The sequence below is a fragment of the Anarhichas minor genome, unplaced genomic scaffold, assembly GCF_050575085.1.
Source record: "Anarhichas minor isolate MPS153535 unplaced genomic scaffold, ASM5057508v1 ptg000043l, whole genome shotgun sequence".
Lineage (NCBI taxonomy): Eukaryota > Metazoa > Chordata > Actinopteri > Perciformes > Anarhichadidae > Anarhichas > Anarhichas minor.
This window is the reverse complement of record NW_027466489.1, coordinates 4,045,118-4,064,823: the sequence shown is the minus strand read 5'-3', so window position 1 is coordinate 4,064,823 and position 19,706 is coordinate 4,045,118. Positions and strand designations below refer to the sequence as shown.

General features: G+C 40.0%; 1 protein-coding gene across 1 annotated transcript in view; it reads right to left on the bottom strand.

The window, feature by feature from the left end:
• Positions 1-18: 18 nt before the first annotated feature.
• Positions 19-19,706, bottom strand: part of cfap20dc (CFAP20 domain containing) — a 33,178-nt gene continuing 13,490 nt past the window's right edge. Inside the window, 5 exon segments of the mRNA XM_076111163.1 lie at positions 19-533; positions 1,407-1,501; positions 10,518-10,579; positions 15,492-15,746; positions 16,628-16,975. Coding sequence (XP_075967278.1) covers positions 415-533; positions 1,407-1,501; positions 10,518-10,579; positions 15,492-15,746; positions 16,628-16,975 — 879 coding nt within the window. The 3' untranslated portion in view covers positions 19-414.

The window sequence follows — 19,706 nt, the reverse complement described above, 5'->3', positions numbered from 1 at the left end:
AAATCAACATATTTTCAATTACTTATCTTTAAACAAATTATGATAAATAAAGAACAAAATGACCTATACTGTTATACTAATTCAAGCAAAACTTAAATGTCAGAAATCCTCTTTGTAAAAAGAAACTCCAGGAAGTTCATTCAAAAGGCTTACATATTAATCTGCTAGCCAAGACTTCCGAAAAGACTCTTTCTACCATCAGATGTGCTGCTGAAAGGGCAACTACTCCATTTTTTGAAAAAAAAAAAAAAAAATGTGTCTGATTTATTGAGTCCCTCTCCCTTACACACCAACATGACTATTTATGGAGACACACAATATTTCTATGAATGGTGTATTCATAAAAGGGATGATACCATTCATCCACTGTCAGTAACTTCTGATTTATTAATTTAGATTCTCTCGAGCTTTGAGTCAAGCTAGTTCATAGTACTTCCCCGTCTTTGGATCGAAATAGCAGTTCAGGCAGGGATCATAGAGCAGATTCAAATACTCATCCTCCTTCTCCTCTTCATCCACAGACTCGTCCCGTCCTACAACAAAGCAAGACGATCACTCTGCAACACTTGATAGTAATTGTTCAAAACAATCATAGATAACGGTGAATTGGATTAACATTGCATGAATTCAATTCAAACAGATAAAAAAAAATGTAAAATGTATATTGTGTTTTCTATGTATAGTAGCACAGCTATGCCAGATATGAGTAAGGGCCTCCACTATCAGCTGTTGCTGGAATGAAATGAAATGACAAGCGTGGATGGTGAGGTGACTTTCAGACTCAGGTGGATTTTAAAGTTTTCTGTCACTGCCATTCTTTCTCTCATCAATCAAGACCCAAGACACCCAGTCCCTGTACCACTTTATCAAGCTGTAAAGAGATTCTCTGTAATCCCCACTACTTTGAAGTGAGAGAATTTAGCCGTTAAATTGACAGGCAGTTAAATGCTAAAAAGGTTATGGAATGCTCCAAGAGGAACCTTTTATCTTATCAGAAACTTCGGCGACGATAATGAAAACTAATTATAAGACACATTGTGTAGGAGGTTTAAAAATGATGTTGTAAACTGAAAAGGTTTCGTCAATTAACCTTGTCGATGTGTCTTGGGGGTACAGACCTGTAATGAGCCTGTCTCTTTTGACCTATGGAGTTATATGGAGGACAGAGAGCTCCACTCGTATGGCTCTTTAACCTTAATTAGATACAGTTTCACATGCTTTCCCACCATGTTGAGTGCAGTCTTTGGGTGGAAGCTTTGACACCGGTGAATGTTTCCATTAGTTCTTTGCATTTGCGCAATTAGTGTGGTTAATGTTAAGGCATTGTGTTGTTTGCTGTTTGCCTGAGTGTAAATTACATAATAGGGTGTCTGGGGGCAAAAGGACCAAAATTGAAGTTACTGTACCTCCGATTAGATCTTCTAAATTGTTCCAAGTGTTGCCTGACCTTCTCCGCTGGCTTGGAGGCATAATGGGAGGGCTAAGCACGTCCATCCACTCCCTATAGGGAAAAGACCATAAAAGCACACAGTCATGACAACACATGCCATTACACACACCATCCTACTGTACCGTCGCCCCTCAAATTGCCTCCATGTGACATTTTAACAATGACGTCTCATCATCGTGTGCTCTCACAAGCCCATCTAAGCCTCCACTGTCCTTGAGCCACTTCTCCTGCGCGCACTTAGCCTCACTGCCTCACAGTTTTACCTGAGAGATCATTTATTAGATTCTGACTCAAGCTGTGACTTCCAAGTGTCCACATCCTGGCCCAGAGTAGATGTCTTAAACCTTGCCTGTATCTGAGGGAGCAGGACTTCCTTTCTCTCTAAATGAGTTTATCTCCCCCGACAGAGAGCTACACAGGCTACAACTATACATCAATCATTTTCCAGTGAAGTGCAACACTACTCTTTTAGTACGGAGCAACAGATTAGAGGGAGACAAAAATATGCCACAGGATGAATTATTACTTGGAAGCACTGCAAGATTCACTTGTTAAGCTGAATTCATAATAGTCAGTTATGCAATTATACATTAACATCTTTCGCCTCTGGAGATACCGTCTCATAAGTGCACATCACAACATATTTAATGAGGTACTATAATCTTCTTCTGTACAACATTTAGCTGACAGCAGACAATTCAAACATTCATTATCAATGATTGATAATGACACTCCCTCTGAAAAGAAAGTACATTCACTAACCACATTATAGTATGTTGACTAGACTACAATTGTGACATGCTCGTACTTTCAGCAGGCTTCATTCAAAAGATTTACATTTTTATTATCTTCTCTGATTAACTTTAGTGTTAAAAGACTTAATAGGATGTTGGCTGGGTACCAATGAATCCCCTTGTCATTATTTCAGTAAATACTATAATAATGTGGGTGTATGGACCTTTAGTGATATTTGCAACTAAATGCATCAGTGAAGTAAAAAAAACAAAGCTGACAGCGCTACTTCAGAGACCTGTTTTATAGTATGTCAAAGAAACAACACTGTAACAGCTGTATGAAAAAGTAAAAAGGTAAAATTCAAGGCTTTCAATTGAATAACATGTGAAATAGCCCCGACATGTTTAAGCACCATGGATTCAATTATTCCTGGTGAAAATCATAAAGAAATGCAAGGATTAACACAGCCATGCCGGTGGATTTATATCTCATCTCTCCGTGCAGTTAAGCCAGAATAAGAGATTTCTATATTTTTTAATAAATGCCTTTAAAATGACCAAGTACATTATCTTTTCTGAGGCTCTGATTTTTCTTTTTAACAAAGGCATCGACTCTACTTGAACACCCTTTTGACTGTGTGATAGGCAGGGCCAGAGTACAAATGTTAATGAAAGCAATTTTCAACGACAAAGGCTTCTGCAGAGCTGAAAATTGAACTTCAAATGTTAAAAGGAACTTGGAGAGAGTGATTCAATTCTTAAGTTATTATTAATCAGATATGGAAGAACCAGTGATATAATAAATTAATTAGTTTGATTTAATTTGAGTGAGAACACTGATTTTGCACAGTAAAGAAGTCCATTGAAATCAAGCTTTCCAAATATCTCCCTGTGAAACTTTGTGAAGGCAACTCTGTTTTGTCTGCATTTCACAATTGTTTTTTCTTTTATTAAGGCTGCTTACAGAAGTTTTAACTTTAGTTAGCACCTCTTTACTAAATATGATCAATCTGTCTTTACTAACAGCCCATGAACCACAGTCCTTCAAATCCTCTTCTTAAGAAACCATCTCTTGATCCAGAGGTGTTGGCCAACTATAGACCTATCTTTAACCTTCCCTTCCTCTCTAAGATCATCGAGAAAGCAGTCGCAAATCAGTTGTGTGACTTTATACATAACAATAGTTTATTTGAGAATTTTCAGTCAGGATTTAGATGCATCATAGCACAGACTGGTGAAAATGACATGCGTCGTAAATCATCTCACGTGATGCTACTCAGCCAATCAAATATTCGTATTATAATAGACTTCCCGACTCGAGTGAGATTAAAACACACAGGAGAGACGAGCGACAGATCGAGTAGTCGGACAATAGTAGGCGAGTCGGAGAAGTTATTTCACGTGGTGTTCTCCAAAAAGAAAAAAGTGGTCAGCGAGGCCAAAGTCTTTAACCAAGAATGGACAGACTTTTAAATGTTAATTCTTCCCACGGGCAGTTTAAAACCAGTATGTCTCATATATTCAGAGACCATGGACGATTATTAATACTACTCAACCTCATGTACAGCCTTTGACACCATCAACCACTCCATCCTCTACTCCCGTCTCGGGCCCTCCCTCCACATTACTGACACAGCCCTCTCCTGGTTCAAATCATACCTCTCCGACCGTGAACAGTTCATTAGTATCAACAAATTCAAGTCTGACACAGCCCCAGTCTCTCAAGGTGTCCCCCAAGGTTCAGTACTCGGTCCCCTCCTCTTCATCCTCTACCCCTTGGCAACATCATACGCCACCATGGTCTCCATTTCCACTGCTATGCTGACCGACACCCTGCTCTACATCTCCACCAAATCCATCACCCCCACCACCCACTCCACCGTCACCAACTGCCTCACAGATCTAAAAACCTGGATGCAAGCCCACTTTCTCTAACTCAACAGCGACAAATCTGAATTCCTCATCATCGGCCCCAAATCACTAAACAAATTCCACCATAACTTCTCCCTCTGCATCGATGGCACCACTGTTCCCGCTTCCACACATATCCATAATCTTGGTATCATTTTATGATTAAACCCTCTCCTTTGAACGCCACGTTAATCACAAAAACGGCCTTCTTTCATCTCAAAAACATCGCCCATCTCCGCCCCTCCCTCTCCTCCCCATCCGCTGAAACACTCATCCACGCCTTCATCACCTCATGACTGGACTATTTAATTCAATTCAATTCAATTTATTTTTGTACAGCCCAAAATCACAAATTACAAATTTGTCTCAGAGGGCTTTACAATCTGTACACATCGGAACAGGAAAAACTCCCCCAAAAAAAACCTTTAATGTGGAGAAAAGAGGGAGAGACCTGTGAGAGAGCAACAGAGGAGGGATCCCTCTCCCAGGATGGACAGAAGTGATGTCATGTGTACAGAATGAACAGCATAACAAAGTTACAACACATTCAATGTATATGACAGAACCACGGCAGGAGGCAAGACCAGGGTCCAGGTATAACCAGGATCCACGGGAACCTGCGAGGTGAGAAAGCACAAAGACTCTGGTGAAGAAGCAAAGTCAGTAATGTGCATTAATGGTATCGGTAATATAAGATAGTAATGTGAGTAATAATAAAAGTGATATTAGCAACTACTGCTGCAACAGCATCCTGTACGGCGCATCCACCAAAATCATCAACAAACTACAATACATCCAGAACTCAGCTGCCCGTCTGCTCTCCCACTCCCTCACCAGAGACCACATCACCCTAGTCCTTCAAAACCTCCACTGGCTCCCCATACAGCAAAGAATCCAGTTCAAGGTTCTCCTCATTACATACAAAGCTCTTCACAACCTCGCCCATTCATACCTTTCGGACCTCGTGCACCGACGCGCTCCCACCTCAGATCCGCCGAGGCCAATCTCCTTACCCGCCCTACTCTGTCCAAGCATCGCACTTGGGGGGACAGAGCCTTGTCTATTGCTGCCCACTCCCTCTGGAACTCTCTCCCCCAGCACCTCAGGCATTCTCCGTCACTCGCCACTTTCAAAACTGCACTCAAAACTCATCTATTAAATCTGCTTTTAACCTCTGAAGGTTATGTATGTTTTTGTGATGTTCCTTTCTGTTATGTCATCTCTTTTGTTCATATTGTAATTGATTTTACCAGGTAAAGTGCCTTTGAGTACCTTTTTTAAGGCACAATACAAAAAAAAGTATTGTTATTATTACTATTATTAGTTGAAGTGGCAATGAGACAAAGCACAAATCTTTTGAGCAAACGTACCCACTTACATCCGAAATGAAGCCACAGAAAATAAACCCAATATGATCAGAATCCTAAAACATGAATTCACTGCCCAACAATGATGTTAACAGAGGAATAGAGCTGAAACAAGGTTTTAATAACTACACAAAAAAAATCTCTTTTTAGAGGATGAGAAAAATATAATATCATTTTCTTGGTTGACATCACTTCACCCTGAATTAACTGAATTTAATGCTGCAGGGAAATTGAGTGAAATAAAATTAAGTACTTTATTTTAAGACACATTTTTCAAAAGCTTTCTGTTATTTAATCTTACTCTTAAATGCATCCGTTATTTTAATTGAAATGAGAGAGAAGAACATTGATTTATTATTAGATTATGTATTATTTGTAATTCATCCAGTTCAATTTGAAAACTGACAATAAATATTGTTGAGATTCAATTGAGTCAGTTGTTGACGAAATACAGACGTTAATACAACTACTAGGCTACAATATATATATGGGACTAAATCATAGCGCAAGTTAGACATTACTGGGATGTTCCGGACCTTTGCATGAGGAAATTCTCTCTAAATGGACCTCGTTGAATTTTAATTGAATACCCATCCCTAAAGGACATAAAAACCTGGATGAAGTGCAACTTCCTGACAAAACTGAAGTTATTCTATTAGGCCAAGAACAACTAATAAAAAATCAGTTATCTAATGATATAGTTTCTCTAGATGGCATCGCCCTGGCATCCAGCAGCACCGTAAAGAATCTCAGAGTTACCTTTGATCAGGATTTGTCCTTTAATGCATTTGTTACTTCTAGACTAGACTACTGCAATTCCATATTATCAGATATATTTATTCTATTATATTCATTTATTTCCATCATTATTCTGCTTACTACTCTCATTATATGAATAATTGATGTCATACGCATTGAATGTGTCATAACTCTGTTATGCTGTTCATTCTGTACACATGACATCTATTGCACTTCTATCCATCCTGGGAGAGGATCCCTCCGCTGTTGCTCTCTCTAAGGTTTCTTCCTCTTTCTTTTCCCGGTGAAAGTGTTTTCTTTGGGTGAGTATTTCCTGTTCCGATGTGAAGGTCCCGGTACAGAGGATGCCGTATGTGCACAGACTGTAAACCCTTTGCGGCAAATTTGTTATTTGTGATTTTGGACTATACAAAATAAATTCAATTGAATTAATTTGCTATTCAAGGTATCTGTGACAGCCTGATTTTTGGTTTTCCATATGGTATACCAGCCAAAGTGCATCACATGCAAAGAAACATGTTAAAAATGCTAGAAAAGCCCTGGCAACATTAAGCGCAGCAATAGGAGCATTTAGGCTGTCAAGGAAACTGTAGATCTCAAAAGCGAGGAAGCCTTGCAATGATGCTCAAATAATAACATGATAGAATTCCCTGTAAGGGTATCTCAGAATGCAATGCCGAAAAGAAAAGGAGCGAAAACAATGACAAATCCTGTGCAGCTGGTCTTCTGATCTGTAAACCAAGGCTTGCTTCAGAGTCTAATTTCAGAAGTACAGCTGCGGATGCTGTAGTTCTGTATGAGACAAGTCGGGGAGCATGTTTGAGCTGTCAATGGTAATATTCATTTCAGTGGACGTTCAATCAAACAGCATAAGCTCACTGAATATTTAAAGAGCCCCAAAACATGTTAGAATTGAAATATGAAAATATCTAAATATATGGGAGTCTACACTTGTTCACAACAGGCTACCTCGCTTTTCATCAATAAATCAAAAGTGTTAGAGAAGAGGTGGTTGCATAATTTGAGTAGCGGACCTATGATGCAATCCCTTTGTCTTCTCTTGTAACATGCCGCATGGTCGTGTACACCAACATAGAGATGGAGATGTGCAGAGACGGGGCTCAGTGGGGTGATGCAGGGTCTCCAGAACCCTTTGAGGGCAAACGAGGGATCTGGATCCATCCAAATGCTTACATGGTCGGGTCTTGAGATGGATATGCAGTGCTTGTAAGCGTGTAGATACTGTCCAGATGGTAATGTGTGACATTGTATTATCAATGACAGTAATGAAAAATGTCTTCTATCTTGTCCTCAACATATTAAACCTGCCTCCAAGAGATATTTGACCATTGGAGCCTAAACTCTAAGCTATTTTTCCTTGCAGGAATATAACAAAAAACTGACTGACTGAAATGTCAATTAAGGTTCACTTTTCAGAACTATATTTAATCTTGTCTTGAAAATTAAGAAGCCCATTTACCTTAATTTAAAGAAAAGAAATACCACTACCAGATAATCTTTCACTGCTACATTACAGCCATCTGTAATGTTCAACACACGACAGAGCATATTGTCAGATGAAGTGTTGTAATTTGCCTTTTTGACGTACCCACTTTCTCTCATTTCACTTCTTCAACTTCCTGAGCTACACCATGTATTCTGTACCTGTAGTTGATATTGGCTGCACTCTCCCAAAAAACATCAAGTTGTAAATTATGCTGCCTCCTCCAGTAATACAAGCCCATTCATCAATACGTTTTCTTTTTGAGGTTAGAACTGTAACTGTACTCTGGCTTTAACCTGCAGGCTGGTAAAACCAGGTGGAACATGTCTCGTGGTTGCTTTGCATTATGAACTACAAGGCTCCTGCCTTGCAGAAGTTGGCCATTGCTTCATCAATGATGGATTTCTTCTTGTATGACTGCTGAAAGGCAGTGCTTAAGGTGAGTCCAACTCTTGTATGAATTATCTAGAAGATAAAAAGTTTCATAAAGAGTTGCCAGTGATGAATATAACACGCAAAACAATAAGTGAGTAACTAGAGGGCAATTCTGACGAATGAAAGATGTTGAATATGTCGTGGTTTGTTGAAAAGCGGACGGTTAACTGAATCGGTGGCTTTAAAAGTTGAATAACAGCCATAACGTATGAAAGATGTGGTATATTTGCAAAATGCTTGAAGAGGTGTGAAAATGTCTAACCTCATTTAGATGCTACAGATACTCTCGCATGTTGATCTTTGCAGCTGTTTACACCGGCTCTGTGATGTAGGCTCTCATCTCAGCTGCGTCTCAGGAGCATAACTGCGACCTAAAGTATTTATTTATCCTTCAAGTCAATTTTCTGGCACAATACGCACGGAAACGTGAGGTTGTTGCTTTTCAAAACATGCTTGCCTGGCTCCAGACATTTGAATCAGCAGCCCACTCAACCGAGTTGACTGCTTCATCCGGCATCATGACATGAAACACCAATTTCTTGGTTAAAAAGCAATCGAGCCATTGAAGTACCAAGGGGGCGGGACTAGTGCCTTTGTCAAGTTGTTGTCAATCTGTGCACTGTCGACGTCATGTTTTGTATCTACAGTAGATGAAAGTCACAACGCCCCCATTTTGGTGAAGCAGACAGGAGTACTCAGCACGGAAGCAAAGTAATGTACTGCTTTGAACGGGTGCCGCAGCAAGACTCATTTAACCATAGATTGTATATAAGAAGTGGACGTCGTCATGATGTCACCCATTGGTTTGGAATGCAGAGGAGTAACGTAGAGACGACGTATACAGCTCTGTCGATCACAGGATGCCCACCCTAATGCATACTCCGCTTTATGCTTTATTTTACTCTGGATGGGACCATAATTTACTAAATGAACATGGTGTATTGAAAAAGACTTGAAACTAGCGATTGAGGCCATAAAATCATGTTTACAATGTTTACTGAGGTAATAAATCAAGTGAGAAGTATCTCATAGACTCTCATAGAACACAATCAGACTTCTTTTTGCAGCAGAGGAGTCGCCCCCTGCTGGCCAGTAGAAAGAATGCAAGGTTTAAGACACGTGCGCATTGGCTTCACTCGGCAGAACCGTAAGTTGACGCCTATTTTAACAACCTATAAGAAAGACCCACCTAAAAAAAATCTATATTAGTTTAAGTGTACCCTATATTTAGAATATTTTCCGACGGGGAACTGAACTGAAAGTAAAACGTGTCTATACTGTGTTTGTTAATGAAGGCTACTGGCTTTGAAGAGAGCTTCGATAAGTTTCACTTTTAGTTAATTTCCCCCTAAACATACCGTACACTTGAACGGATAGTGATTCTTTTAGGTGAGCCTTTCTTTAAGGAAGCTAAAATACGTTTTGCAGCTGCCCCCTTCCAAAGCAGTACATTGCTTTGCTCCAACCGCCATGTACTGAAGGTAATATAGTATGGATAAGTACATCATAGGACCCCTTTTCAAAAGACCCGAACTATCCCTTTAAAATGTTGGCATTGCTATGCATCAGCGTCAACTTAAGATCCCATTAGATTCAGGCGGATACGTTGGTATGAGTGGAGTGGAGGCAATGTTCGACTGAAGATGGAAATGGAGTGTAACACGTTGACAATTCCGTTGGATATCAGACAATGAAAATGCATGACAAAGTTTGAAAATGTGTTCCAGTCTTTTGAATGCATGTTTTTCTAAAAGTATAACGGGTATGAATGATAATAGTAATAACAATAATGTCTTAATTGCTTCCAACCTTCACACCCAATATTCTGCACTTGTGAAGATGACAATAGCTGTTAAGGGAGAAGAAAACTACAGTACCTGGCATACACTCAATTTATTCAGACTCATCTGTGAGCGAGAAAAGCCCCAATTTGCATATCTATCTGACAGTTGACATTTAGCCTTAATTCGGCAGTCACTGCAGGTACCATCTGATTATGAATTTCAGGGTGAGTTTCATGTACATGCTGCTAAATACAAAAAGAAGGCTACATAAGGCCATTTTCTGTCAGACATTACATGAAAAACATCAGTGTGGCTTGCACTTTTCTCAAGTATTATCACTTCTACTGACCAAGAAGTTTGAGGAGACGGCATGTTGTTCTTTTTAAAGAGAACGACTCTATCCATAGCCTGACCTTCATGCACAACATACAAGTAGCATCTATAAATGTGTGGTATCACTAAACAAGAGTTTTGTTTCTATTCTCAGACTGTGTCAACCTTGTCGAGTAGTGTACATTTTATTATAAAATAAAGTATTTATACTATAAATGTGTGTGACACATGCTTTCTTACCTGGGGTTTGATTGCAGGAGGGGGTTCATTTCCTTCTGGTAGTGGTGACCCTGATTAGCTGGCTTGATCAGCAATATAAAGAAAAAGTCAAAGGTTGTGTTAAACATGTCACCAAATACTCAAAACTCAAGTATTAGCAATATTCAGTTATCTCCATTAAGTTTTAAAGACCACTGAATAATCTATTGGGGCAACAACAAAGAATAAAATATACACTCACAGCACTTCAGAACCACCTATTTCATTTAATGTAGGCCAGTAATGAAGGCTCACGTTTACCACCACCAGACTACTGTTTAAGCTTGGTTGCTTGATAAATGATCGCTGTCTCGCAACAGAAATTGTGCATGTTGACATATAAACTGTAACAGGGATCAACAAGTTTTGTAGAGAGATCGCAGTTAATCATCTCAGTTAACCAACAGAGCACAAGCAAGACAAGGAATATTCTCCCGATGTTGTTAGTTCAACCACAAATGAATCCTAAAGTTTCTACAGTTTATGGAAATCCATATGCAGTCAGTTCAGGTCACGATCAAAAAAAGCCCTCCTCTATGTTGTGTGCCATATTAACTGGCAAGTGTGAAATAGCACTGACCTTCTGGCAAACAACAAGAGAAAAACACAAGAAAAATGGAGAGTGCAACAAGATGCAGAAAACATGGACGAACAATGAAGGGTGAACAAACCAAGATCATGAGAGATCCTATGAAGTGTTCAGAAATGTATGTTGTAAATATTAAAGGGTGACGAAGGACTGGAGCTAGGTTGTATTTTGGATAGGGGCCTTTTAAAAGCTACATTCTTTGAAAAGTGTGCGTATAAGAGACCTTTAACTGAGGCAGAAGATAAGAATGGTTTCACATTCAATATATAGTAATATTCAGCTGTATGAAACACAAGTGCATTACCCTCTCCATCTTGCCAAAGCTAAAGACCATATTATAGCCTCAGGAGGCTATTTAAATCTAGTGCCCGTTTAAAGGCTATTACGCTACATGGCGTTGATGAAGAAGCAGCCATGCCGAAGCCGTAGTCCTTGCATTGCTTAAGTAAATGTTGAGCTATCTGTGCGCTCCAGTGCCTTCTTTATGCAATCCTCTTCTAAAAATAAGACGAGACCTTAAATTGCACCCTGTGGAATTCTGCAAGTAATATGTACTGAGGATGATTAGTTATCTGTCTCGTGATGGAGGAAATTATTTTGGGCAGGTATAGGAGCTAAACCATTTCTGTACTCTATCTGTAATATGAAACCCAGTGCCTCAAATGTCACTTAAACATGAACTACAGAATCAAAGGGAAGGCTTGAGTCCAAAAGAATTGGACGCACATCTGCTGCGAAACAGAAGTACATAACATATTTTGATCACCTCTTTATTCATTGCTGCCTGTAGCTGCAGAGTCAACGTGATGACTTGTCTAAAACACTACCTGCTGTCAAAACAAAGGATAGGTCTTGGTGAAAAGGTCTCTGGACACCAGGTTTGGTTATGCCTTGGTCCTCAACACAGCGGCAACTTCTAGTTGGCTCTTGTAGCTGGCACCTCTGTTGTTTCACTAGTCTGCTTAACTGATGCTCAAACACTTTGCTATCCTGGTGCCCAAGCTGCACTATCGCTCCCCTTCTAACATATTCACCCCTGAGCATCATCTGTTCTCCTGCTGGGTCAAATGATGCTACAACAATCAGAAAACGTAAAAGAGCTCCGCTCGTCTCTGATCAGCGTGGCTGTAAACTGTGAATCATTTATGGCGCTTTGTCTGCCCTCTGTTTTGGAGACGTCATCTCAGCAGAAAGCTTTGGGTCAAAACATGTGTTTGTAAAACTACGCCGCACAGCATTTCTGAGCTGCTCAGAGCTGTTTGGCATTGACGTTCAACCAAACAGTGCTGGTGCCAGATCAGATCTTTTTAACATCCATCTTACTGCCTTATTCATCAAGGCAGGTTTCCAGTTTATTGCTGGTGGACCAGTTCCATTCTGATATATTAGAATATATTGGACTTAGCCTAGCTAAACATAAGAAGCTTGTTTCCCAAATTGGACTTTGTACATGTGTTGTTTAATGAAGCTACACCAGATGTTTTATCTCCACGGAAACATGGCTCAATTCCAGTGTTTAAATAAACCACTTAGCCAGAAATAATAATTTAGGTGGGCTATAATGGGTAAAATTGACTGGCCTCTGGCACATTGTAATACCCCTATTCCATCATATACACTGACTTAATTACTGAATATGTTAATGAGTCTGCCTACCTGATTGTAAACATGTAGTGAATTATTGTAAAAGAGGATTAGACTTCTTGTGCATTGCAACCCACACAGTCTGTAAATAAATGTTTGTATTTGAAACCATGCCTATTCCTGATTGATCAGAAGTTTTGTGATTAAGAATCATTAGGCCTTATTTATTATTTTTTTTATTATTTATTGAAACCTTCCCTGTGGATGTCCCCCGTCTGTACAATCAATGCAATTCTGTCCGACCCTGAAGACGACTCTGTGCACACATGTACACACTTCCATACAGAGCAGCGATTCCCAAACTTTTTTTATGGGAACCCACTTTTTGAAAATGACAATAAGCCTTATGTATAAATTGCGAGAAGAGCAAATTTGTGAGTAAATGAACGTCATTTCCTCATCACGTTAAATTATCTAGAAAAGGTAAACCAGCCATTTGAAGAGATATATGTTTGATAAATCACAACTTTGCTTTGTGCATGTGCTATTGAAAACAAATACACATGTTGAACACACATACATTCAATGTTATAAAAGGATACAATTATCACAACAATACCAACATTCAGGCTTCTTCATGTGGCTCAAAGGTGTACTGCAGACATAAATGTTAAATAAGACACGATGGAAGAAATTAGCTAATTTATTTGGCGAAGCTAATAAAATCTCCTACGACCCAGCTGTGGGTCCTAACCCAGTGTTTGGAGACTCTCGTCCTGCCTTGTTTGGAAGTAGTGATCGTAAAATGTACATACATAGCAAATCACAACTTGTTAATTAAAGCTATTTCATTCTAATTAGAATTTGATATAATAAAGTATCCGGCTGGACTTTAAGTGCGTGGTCGGCTGTTTGGCCGGCACTTATGGAAAGCTCTGCTACTCGTACTTTTTTTGGCTGTGCTGGGTGTGCCAGCTTGAGATTTAGATAGCTCAGCCACAGCTAAGCACATCTAGGCACACCCGAGGCTACACGGCGGGTTCCAATGAAGACTCGAGTGTTGCCGGACATAACTCATTTAGATGTGGCAGGAAACGTAAAGGACATGTGTTGATTTATGAAAAGAGTTGTTTCACTATACAATTCCTTAACTCTTCTTCACAACACTGACTATGTTGTTCTGAATGTATAAAACGAGGGGAATGCTTCGAGAGCTTCTTTAACAGAATGTACTTTACTTTCATTTACCTCAGTGCAGATTCTGTTATTCAGTTCAGTAAAAAACACTTGAGAATGAAACCGGTCCTTCACTCTGCTCTCGTCAGTAGTGGATTGTTAAAGTCCCCCTGTTATTAACACAAGTGATAGAGTTTAATATTTTAATAAACCTTTCATCCTATCACAAGATGTATTTGATATTTCACCTCCATGTCAAAACCAAACACCTATTCCACATCCCCACTGGGGTTTATTTTGACTGACACAAATTCACAATGAAGGATGAAACTGCCACTTTTCAAGCCGAGAGGGGTTGAGTATTCTATACGAAAAGATTTTGGTTGGAGTTTTACTTTTTGAGTGTTTTCTTTCTTCTAAATCTGTCATGGCTGTAATCCGACATCATGGTCTGAGACAAAAACAAGACTTGACAGTTCTTACCTCAGTTATGTGCTAGCGAATATGTATCAAATCTCTCTCTTCCTCTTATATATAATCGCCTGGGGGTGAAGTTAATGGTCCAGTAGCTTTGGCAGCAGAGACAGCAACAGTATAGATGGCAACAACAGACCACTCGAGTCACAGCTCCAGACAGTGACTATTCTCTTCCTCGGTCCCAAAACCATCTCTTCTTTGTTTTTTCTTTCACTGACTTTTACGTCTTTCTTTATGTCTCTTCTTCTCTCTCTGTATTGGCAAAGCCTTTTTTTAATATGCTGATGGTGGTGCTGTTGCCATATGTATTCAAAATTTGTAAAGCACTGCAGCTTATTCGGAAAACATCACTTCGGGGTTTGATTAAGTCAAATGTAAATTTCATCCTGTCCCCGTGGAAAACTGTTCCAACTGTGCGGTCTAAAGATATATGTTCGTATTAATCACCACATCACTGTGTCCTCTAAAAAAAAAAAAACCAGTGGAATGATAATCCCTGCGGTGATACCACTATTCAATGTGCTCTGCTTGAATCTCAGTATGTTAATGCATACCTGCAAGTACAGAAATGGTAACAGGCCTATAACGCCAGCATCTGTAATGACTGTATCACTGGGGATCCCACAGTATATCCTTTAGGGCCAGGCAGGGCAGTGTTCTCTCTTCACGGGTGCAATGTGCTTATGCTAATGGCCCATACATCTAAATGACCTTCAACAGAAAAGCGCAAACTATGCCATCTTTGAATTGTAAAAAGACGTCTGGGGATCATGTCAAATGACCTAAATAATTTTTTTGTCACAGGCGGGAACCGTGGATATCATGCCAGTGTGCTTTTTAAAGCTGTAAGAGGCCACTTAATGTGCGTCTATCTCCATAATCTTTTGTAATGCAGAAAACACGCTTGGAGAAAGACGGGCATTAGCACTTCACTGTGGCACGAGTGCTTGAAATGGAAATTAACAAGGGTGAGCATCAACCCAGGTCAAGAAAATTCTTCCAGACGGGAGATAGAGGGAAGGACAACGCACTAATGATTGTAAATAGTAGATGAGCTGCACGTGAGTGTTGCTCGTTAGTGAAGAATCAACAATGAAGGATCAAGAGTAGCAGAAGATGACAGTACAGACCGTGGAGATGTGGGTCCAGGTAGAGGCGTCGTCACTGCTCATGCTGACGCTGACATTGCAGTGGTGGATCTGGGATGCACTGAGGCCTGAGGCTCTACATTCATATTCTTCCTGCTCCCTTTTTAGACTTGCCAGCATTCGAAGCTCGTGATCATCATCCCCGTGCATTCGTAGACTGCTAAGCACGTGTAAGTTGTAATTGCTGGAGTCAACAGGCTTCGGTGTGTTGGTGTCTTCTGCCTTTAAAACGATTACCTGTGGAAAAAAAAAAATAAATTATTTTTTTGAAAGCAATTCCAATGACAATGCACTTAGTCACAGTCACACATACACACTAGAGGGTGAAACAGGAGTGGATTTTCACTCCTGTCCTGTCCAAATCCCAACACAGAGTAAACGAATTGAATTCCTGTCTCGTCCCAATACCAGAAGAATTACTCCTGTCCCATCCCGTGTTTATTCATATTAGAACAGCATATTTCCATATAAAAACAGACATATTGTGATTATGATTCTCGTTAAAGTCGAGCAAATCTCAAAACAGCAGACAGAAGTCGTAGACAGAGCTCAAGGCAGTGCTGGACAGCCTTAGCTTTGACCCTCTAAGGAAATGTCTTAAACAGTGGATCTGCTGTTTTAAGAGAGGGCTGTGTTAACCTGAGTTGTGCAAGGATGCCTGGTGTGGCCCTGGTATTGAATCAATGGCAGTCAATAAACCAGGGCTGCAGGGAGGGAAACAAACTCCTTGTCATATTTCTCTGACAACCTTTCAGTCAAAGCCCTCACTGCATGTCGCCTGCTGGAGTTGGCACGAATCAGCAGTCAAGAGCTTGCCGTGATGAAGAATGCTGGGACATGTCTCAGCAGTGAGTTGTGTAAATGCAGAAAGCAACAGCCAAGTGACAGATCTCCCTTCAGGCCTTGTGATCTCTCCAGTTGACTATCCTGTGATCCTGGGTCTTTTCAACTGGAGCGGCGGCCAACCTCAATTTGTAACAGACTGTATAGTCTGATCCTTCTCAGCACGGCATTACAAACTTTTTCACAAGTCTTCCGAGGCTCTGTTTCTCTGGCACAAAATACACGTATAAAGCCATAGCGCTCTGGATGAGGGCTGTTGTAGATACGAGCAGTACCTTGTGCTGTGTGGAGTCATTTAATTTGACTTCTTGCAGGAATCTTCTTGAAAGCGATACGCTGCTGTTCTCATCCACAACCTGGTTCACCACCTCTGCTTCACGTGGGCCACACTTGACTTCCTGTCTGCTGGGTGTCGCACTGGGTGAGCGGCAGCGTGTGGGGGCGAGCCCAGCCGGTTCAGCTCTCACACTGGATGGAGACTTCGTACCGGTGGCAGCTGGACTGAGCTCTTTTGGTGTTGTTTGATTAATGTTGTGAGATTCAGGATGGACTTCAAGTTGCACATCTAAAGTTGGACTGGAAGATCTGGGAGTAACAGGGTTGAACGTGTTGTAGCTCTTATCCTCAAAGAAACACAGGGACAAATTGATTCGTTATAAATTATTTTAAACACTGTAAAAGGGATGATTAGTCATGGCCTAAGAATACATTGTAGACTGTTTCTAATGTCACCTGAACAACTTTAACGTTCTGCCCTTTAGATTGATGTGTGCTTAATGAAATACGATAATGAGATGGCAAACAGTCATTGGGATTGACCAGGGGTTGGTGGGTTAGCTTTAAATTAACCTCACATTTAAAAAGGGTAATGGCACTCTCTTTAAGTCTGCTAATCTCTCCCACCTTCAGATCCAAAGTTACCACTCAGTGATATAGTTCACAATGTGTCGCCTACAAATCAGGTTACATAACACACTCCAAATACACACACAGTACATGGCGCTATTCAACATTAAAGGAATACTCCGCTGAAAGCCTGAGTTTTGAATATCAAACACTCACCCCTACAAACCCAGAAAGATACGTGATTCTGAAAAGTTTGTAACTTGCTCATTTACTGAGGACGGCAGCTGGATTCACAAAAGTAACAATAGATTCTAACTGTGACCCAGTTTCACAGCGAAAAAAACTCCCCATCGAAACTTTTCAAAAAAGTCCTGCAGCAAAAGCCACTTCTGTCACCGACAACACAGGTTCACCAAACGATTCTTAGAAACCCACAATAAGGGAAGTGTAGTAGACGCATACATCAACACGGACTAGCGGCAATTGAAAGCTGGACAACAAGCCATACTGGAGGAAATGTGATTGTTTTGGACCAAACTGAGCATGCAGTCTGTGTGGACAGAGCATGACGATGCTTGATCAAAGTTTCTGTGGACATTTTGAAACATTGTCTTTTTGCTGTGAAACTGGGTCACAGTTGGAATCCATTGGAACTATTGAATCAAAGCTGAAAGCTACAAACTTTCCACAGCTACCACTGAAGACAAGGAGTGAATGTTTCATATTTCAAAACATAGATTAGTGTTCCTTTAATGCCATCATTCTGCACCATCTCAACAGTCAAATAGCGAGCACACCTACACTTTTTAAGTTCATATTATAGACATTGTTTCTCATGATTTGGACTGTTTGAAGCTTCCCTAAGACCTGTTTCTTCACTTTGCAGTCTCCTTTTGAGGCGTTTTCTTTCATCTCTGACTTTAGTTTTTGGGGTTTAGGGCATTGGCACTTTAAGGTTTTTATCTCACCTGCTCCACATGTTATTTGTTTTCTCTTTTCTTTCAAAGCATTATCATTTTCATAAGTGCAAGTGAATAAACAATGAGCTTCATATATTATTGAAAGGACTTTTAATGGGTGTGGCTGTGAGCACGTGGGTTTGCAGTGTGTGTGTGTGTGTGTGTGTGTGTGTGTGTGTTCCAGCCTGTGTTTTGAGGGCATGTAGCATTGCTCTGTTTTAGGGTAGCATTTGAGTGTCATGAAAGCAGTTGCTATACTACTGCATAGTACATTCTTTCAGTTCTTATTGCATTAAAATAACTGATATTATTATTATTATTATTATTATAAATTGGTCGGTTGTATTTCATACATTTCAAAATGTTTCTGCAGGTTCATAGCTTTGTTTTGCCTTTAATATTTCTCTATGTTTAAGAACAAACGTTATCTTAAAAGAATTGCATGAAACTGATGCAACACCTTGAAAGATGATATTGCTCCAAGTTGAGAAATGAGCAACCTGCCATAAATGAATGAAAATCAAAATCAGGCCAACTTGTGTCCGATGGCTCACCAGTCGGATTAATTACTATAGTCAGGGTGTCAGAATATGGTGTCATATAAAGTGTCACATACTAAAGCTTCTCGCTCTCATGATCTTGGTTTTGACTTAGTTTGTTTCCTGTTTTATTTTGAAGTTCCCTGGGTTAGGGTTAGGTTCCCTTGTGTCCTGTGTTAGTTTAACTTCCTGTCTATGGGGTTTTCTGTAGATCACCTGTGTTGCATTAGTCTCTGCAGCCCAGTGTTTCTTCCACCAATCAGCTTTCAGCCTGCACTCACGTCTCCCCACCTGTGTCTTGTTGTCATATTAGTTTCTTGTGTATTTATAGTCCCGTCTTCCGTCTGCTGGTTGTTGGTTTGTCTGCTATGTTACATGTTAATATCGGCAAATGTCCAATTTACCTGGTCCTGTTTAGTGTTGTTTTGCCTGTTGGATTCTCAGCTACTCATTTTTGGACTCACCTGCCTTGTAACTTTTGTTTTGGACATTTCTTTATGAAAATCACTGTTTAGCATCTTTCTGCTCCCCCTGTCTGTCTGGATTTGGGTCCATCCCCTGTTGTCCTTTTGCCAAACTGTGACACTAGGAATGCAAAGCTTATGTGATATGCTAAAAAAACTGTTTCACAACCCATGTTGCATGTCTTGCACTTTATATTGTACCTGTATCTATTTTTGTCATGTGCAAGCTTATTCTAAGTACACACACTTTTTTATGTAAGTCAACATTTAACACAGATAAGTGTTTTGACATTTTGTCTTCTTTCAGATATCTTCAGATGATAACTTCTAACTTTCTCATAGAGCAGACACTTTGCTGCTTGCTCTCCGCTCTGTTTACATTATTTTGCCGATATCCTTGTTTTTCACAAGCCTTTTTGATGTGTCACTACACTGAACTTCAGTGTCTGCCAAGACTGGAGATTGGCTGATGTTAGTAAGCTTTCACAAACTTCTCAAAAATATTGCAGTGCACTAAGATCCAGCGATTAGACATTGGACAACAAT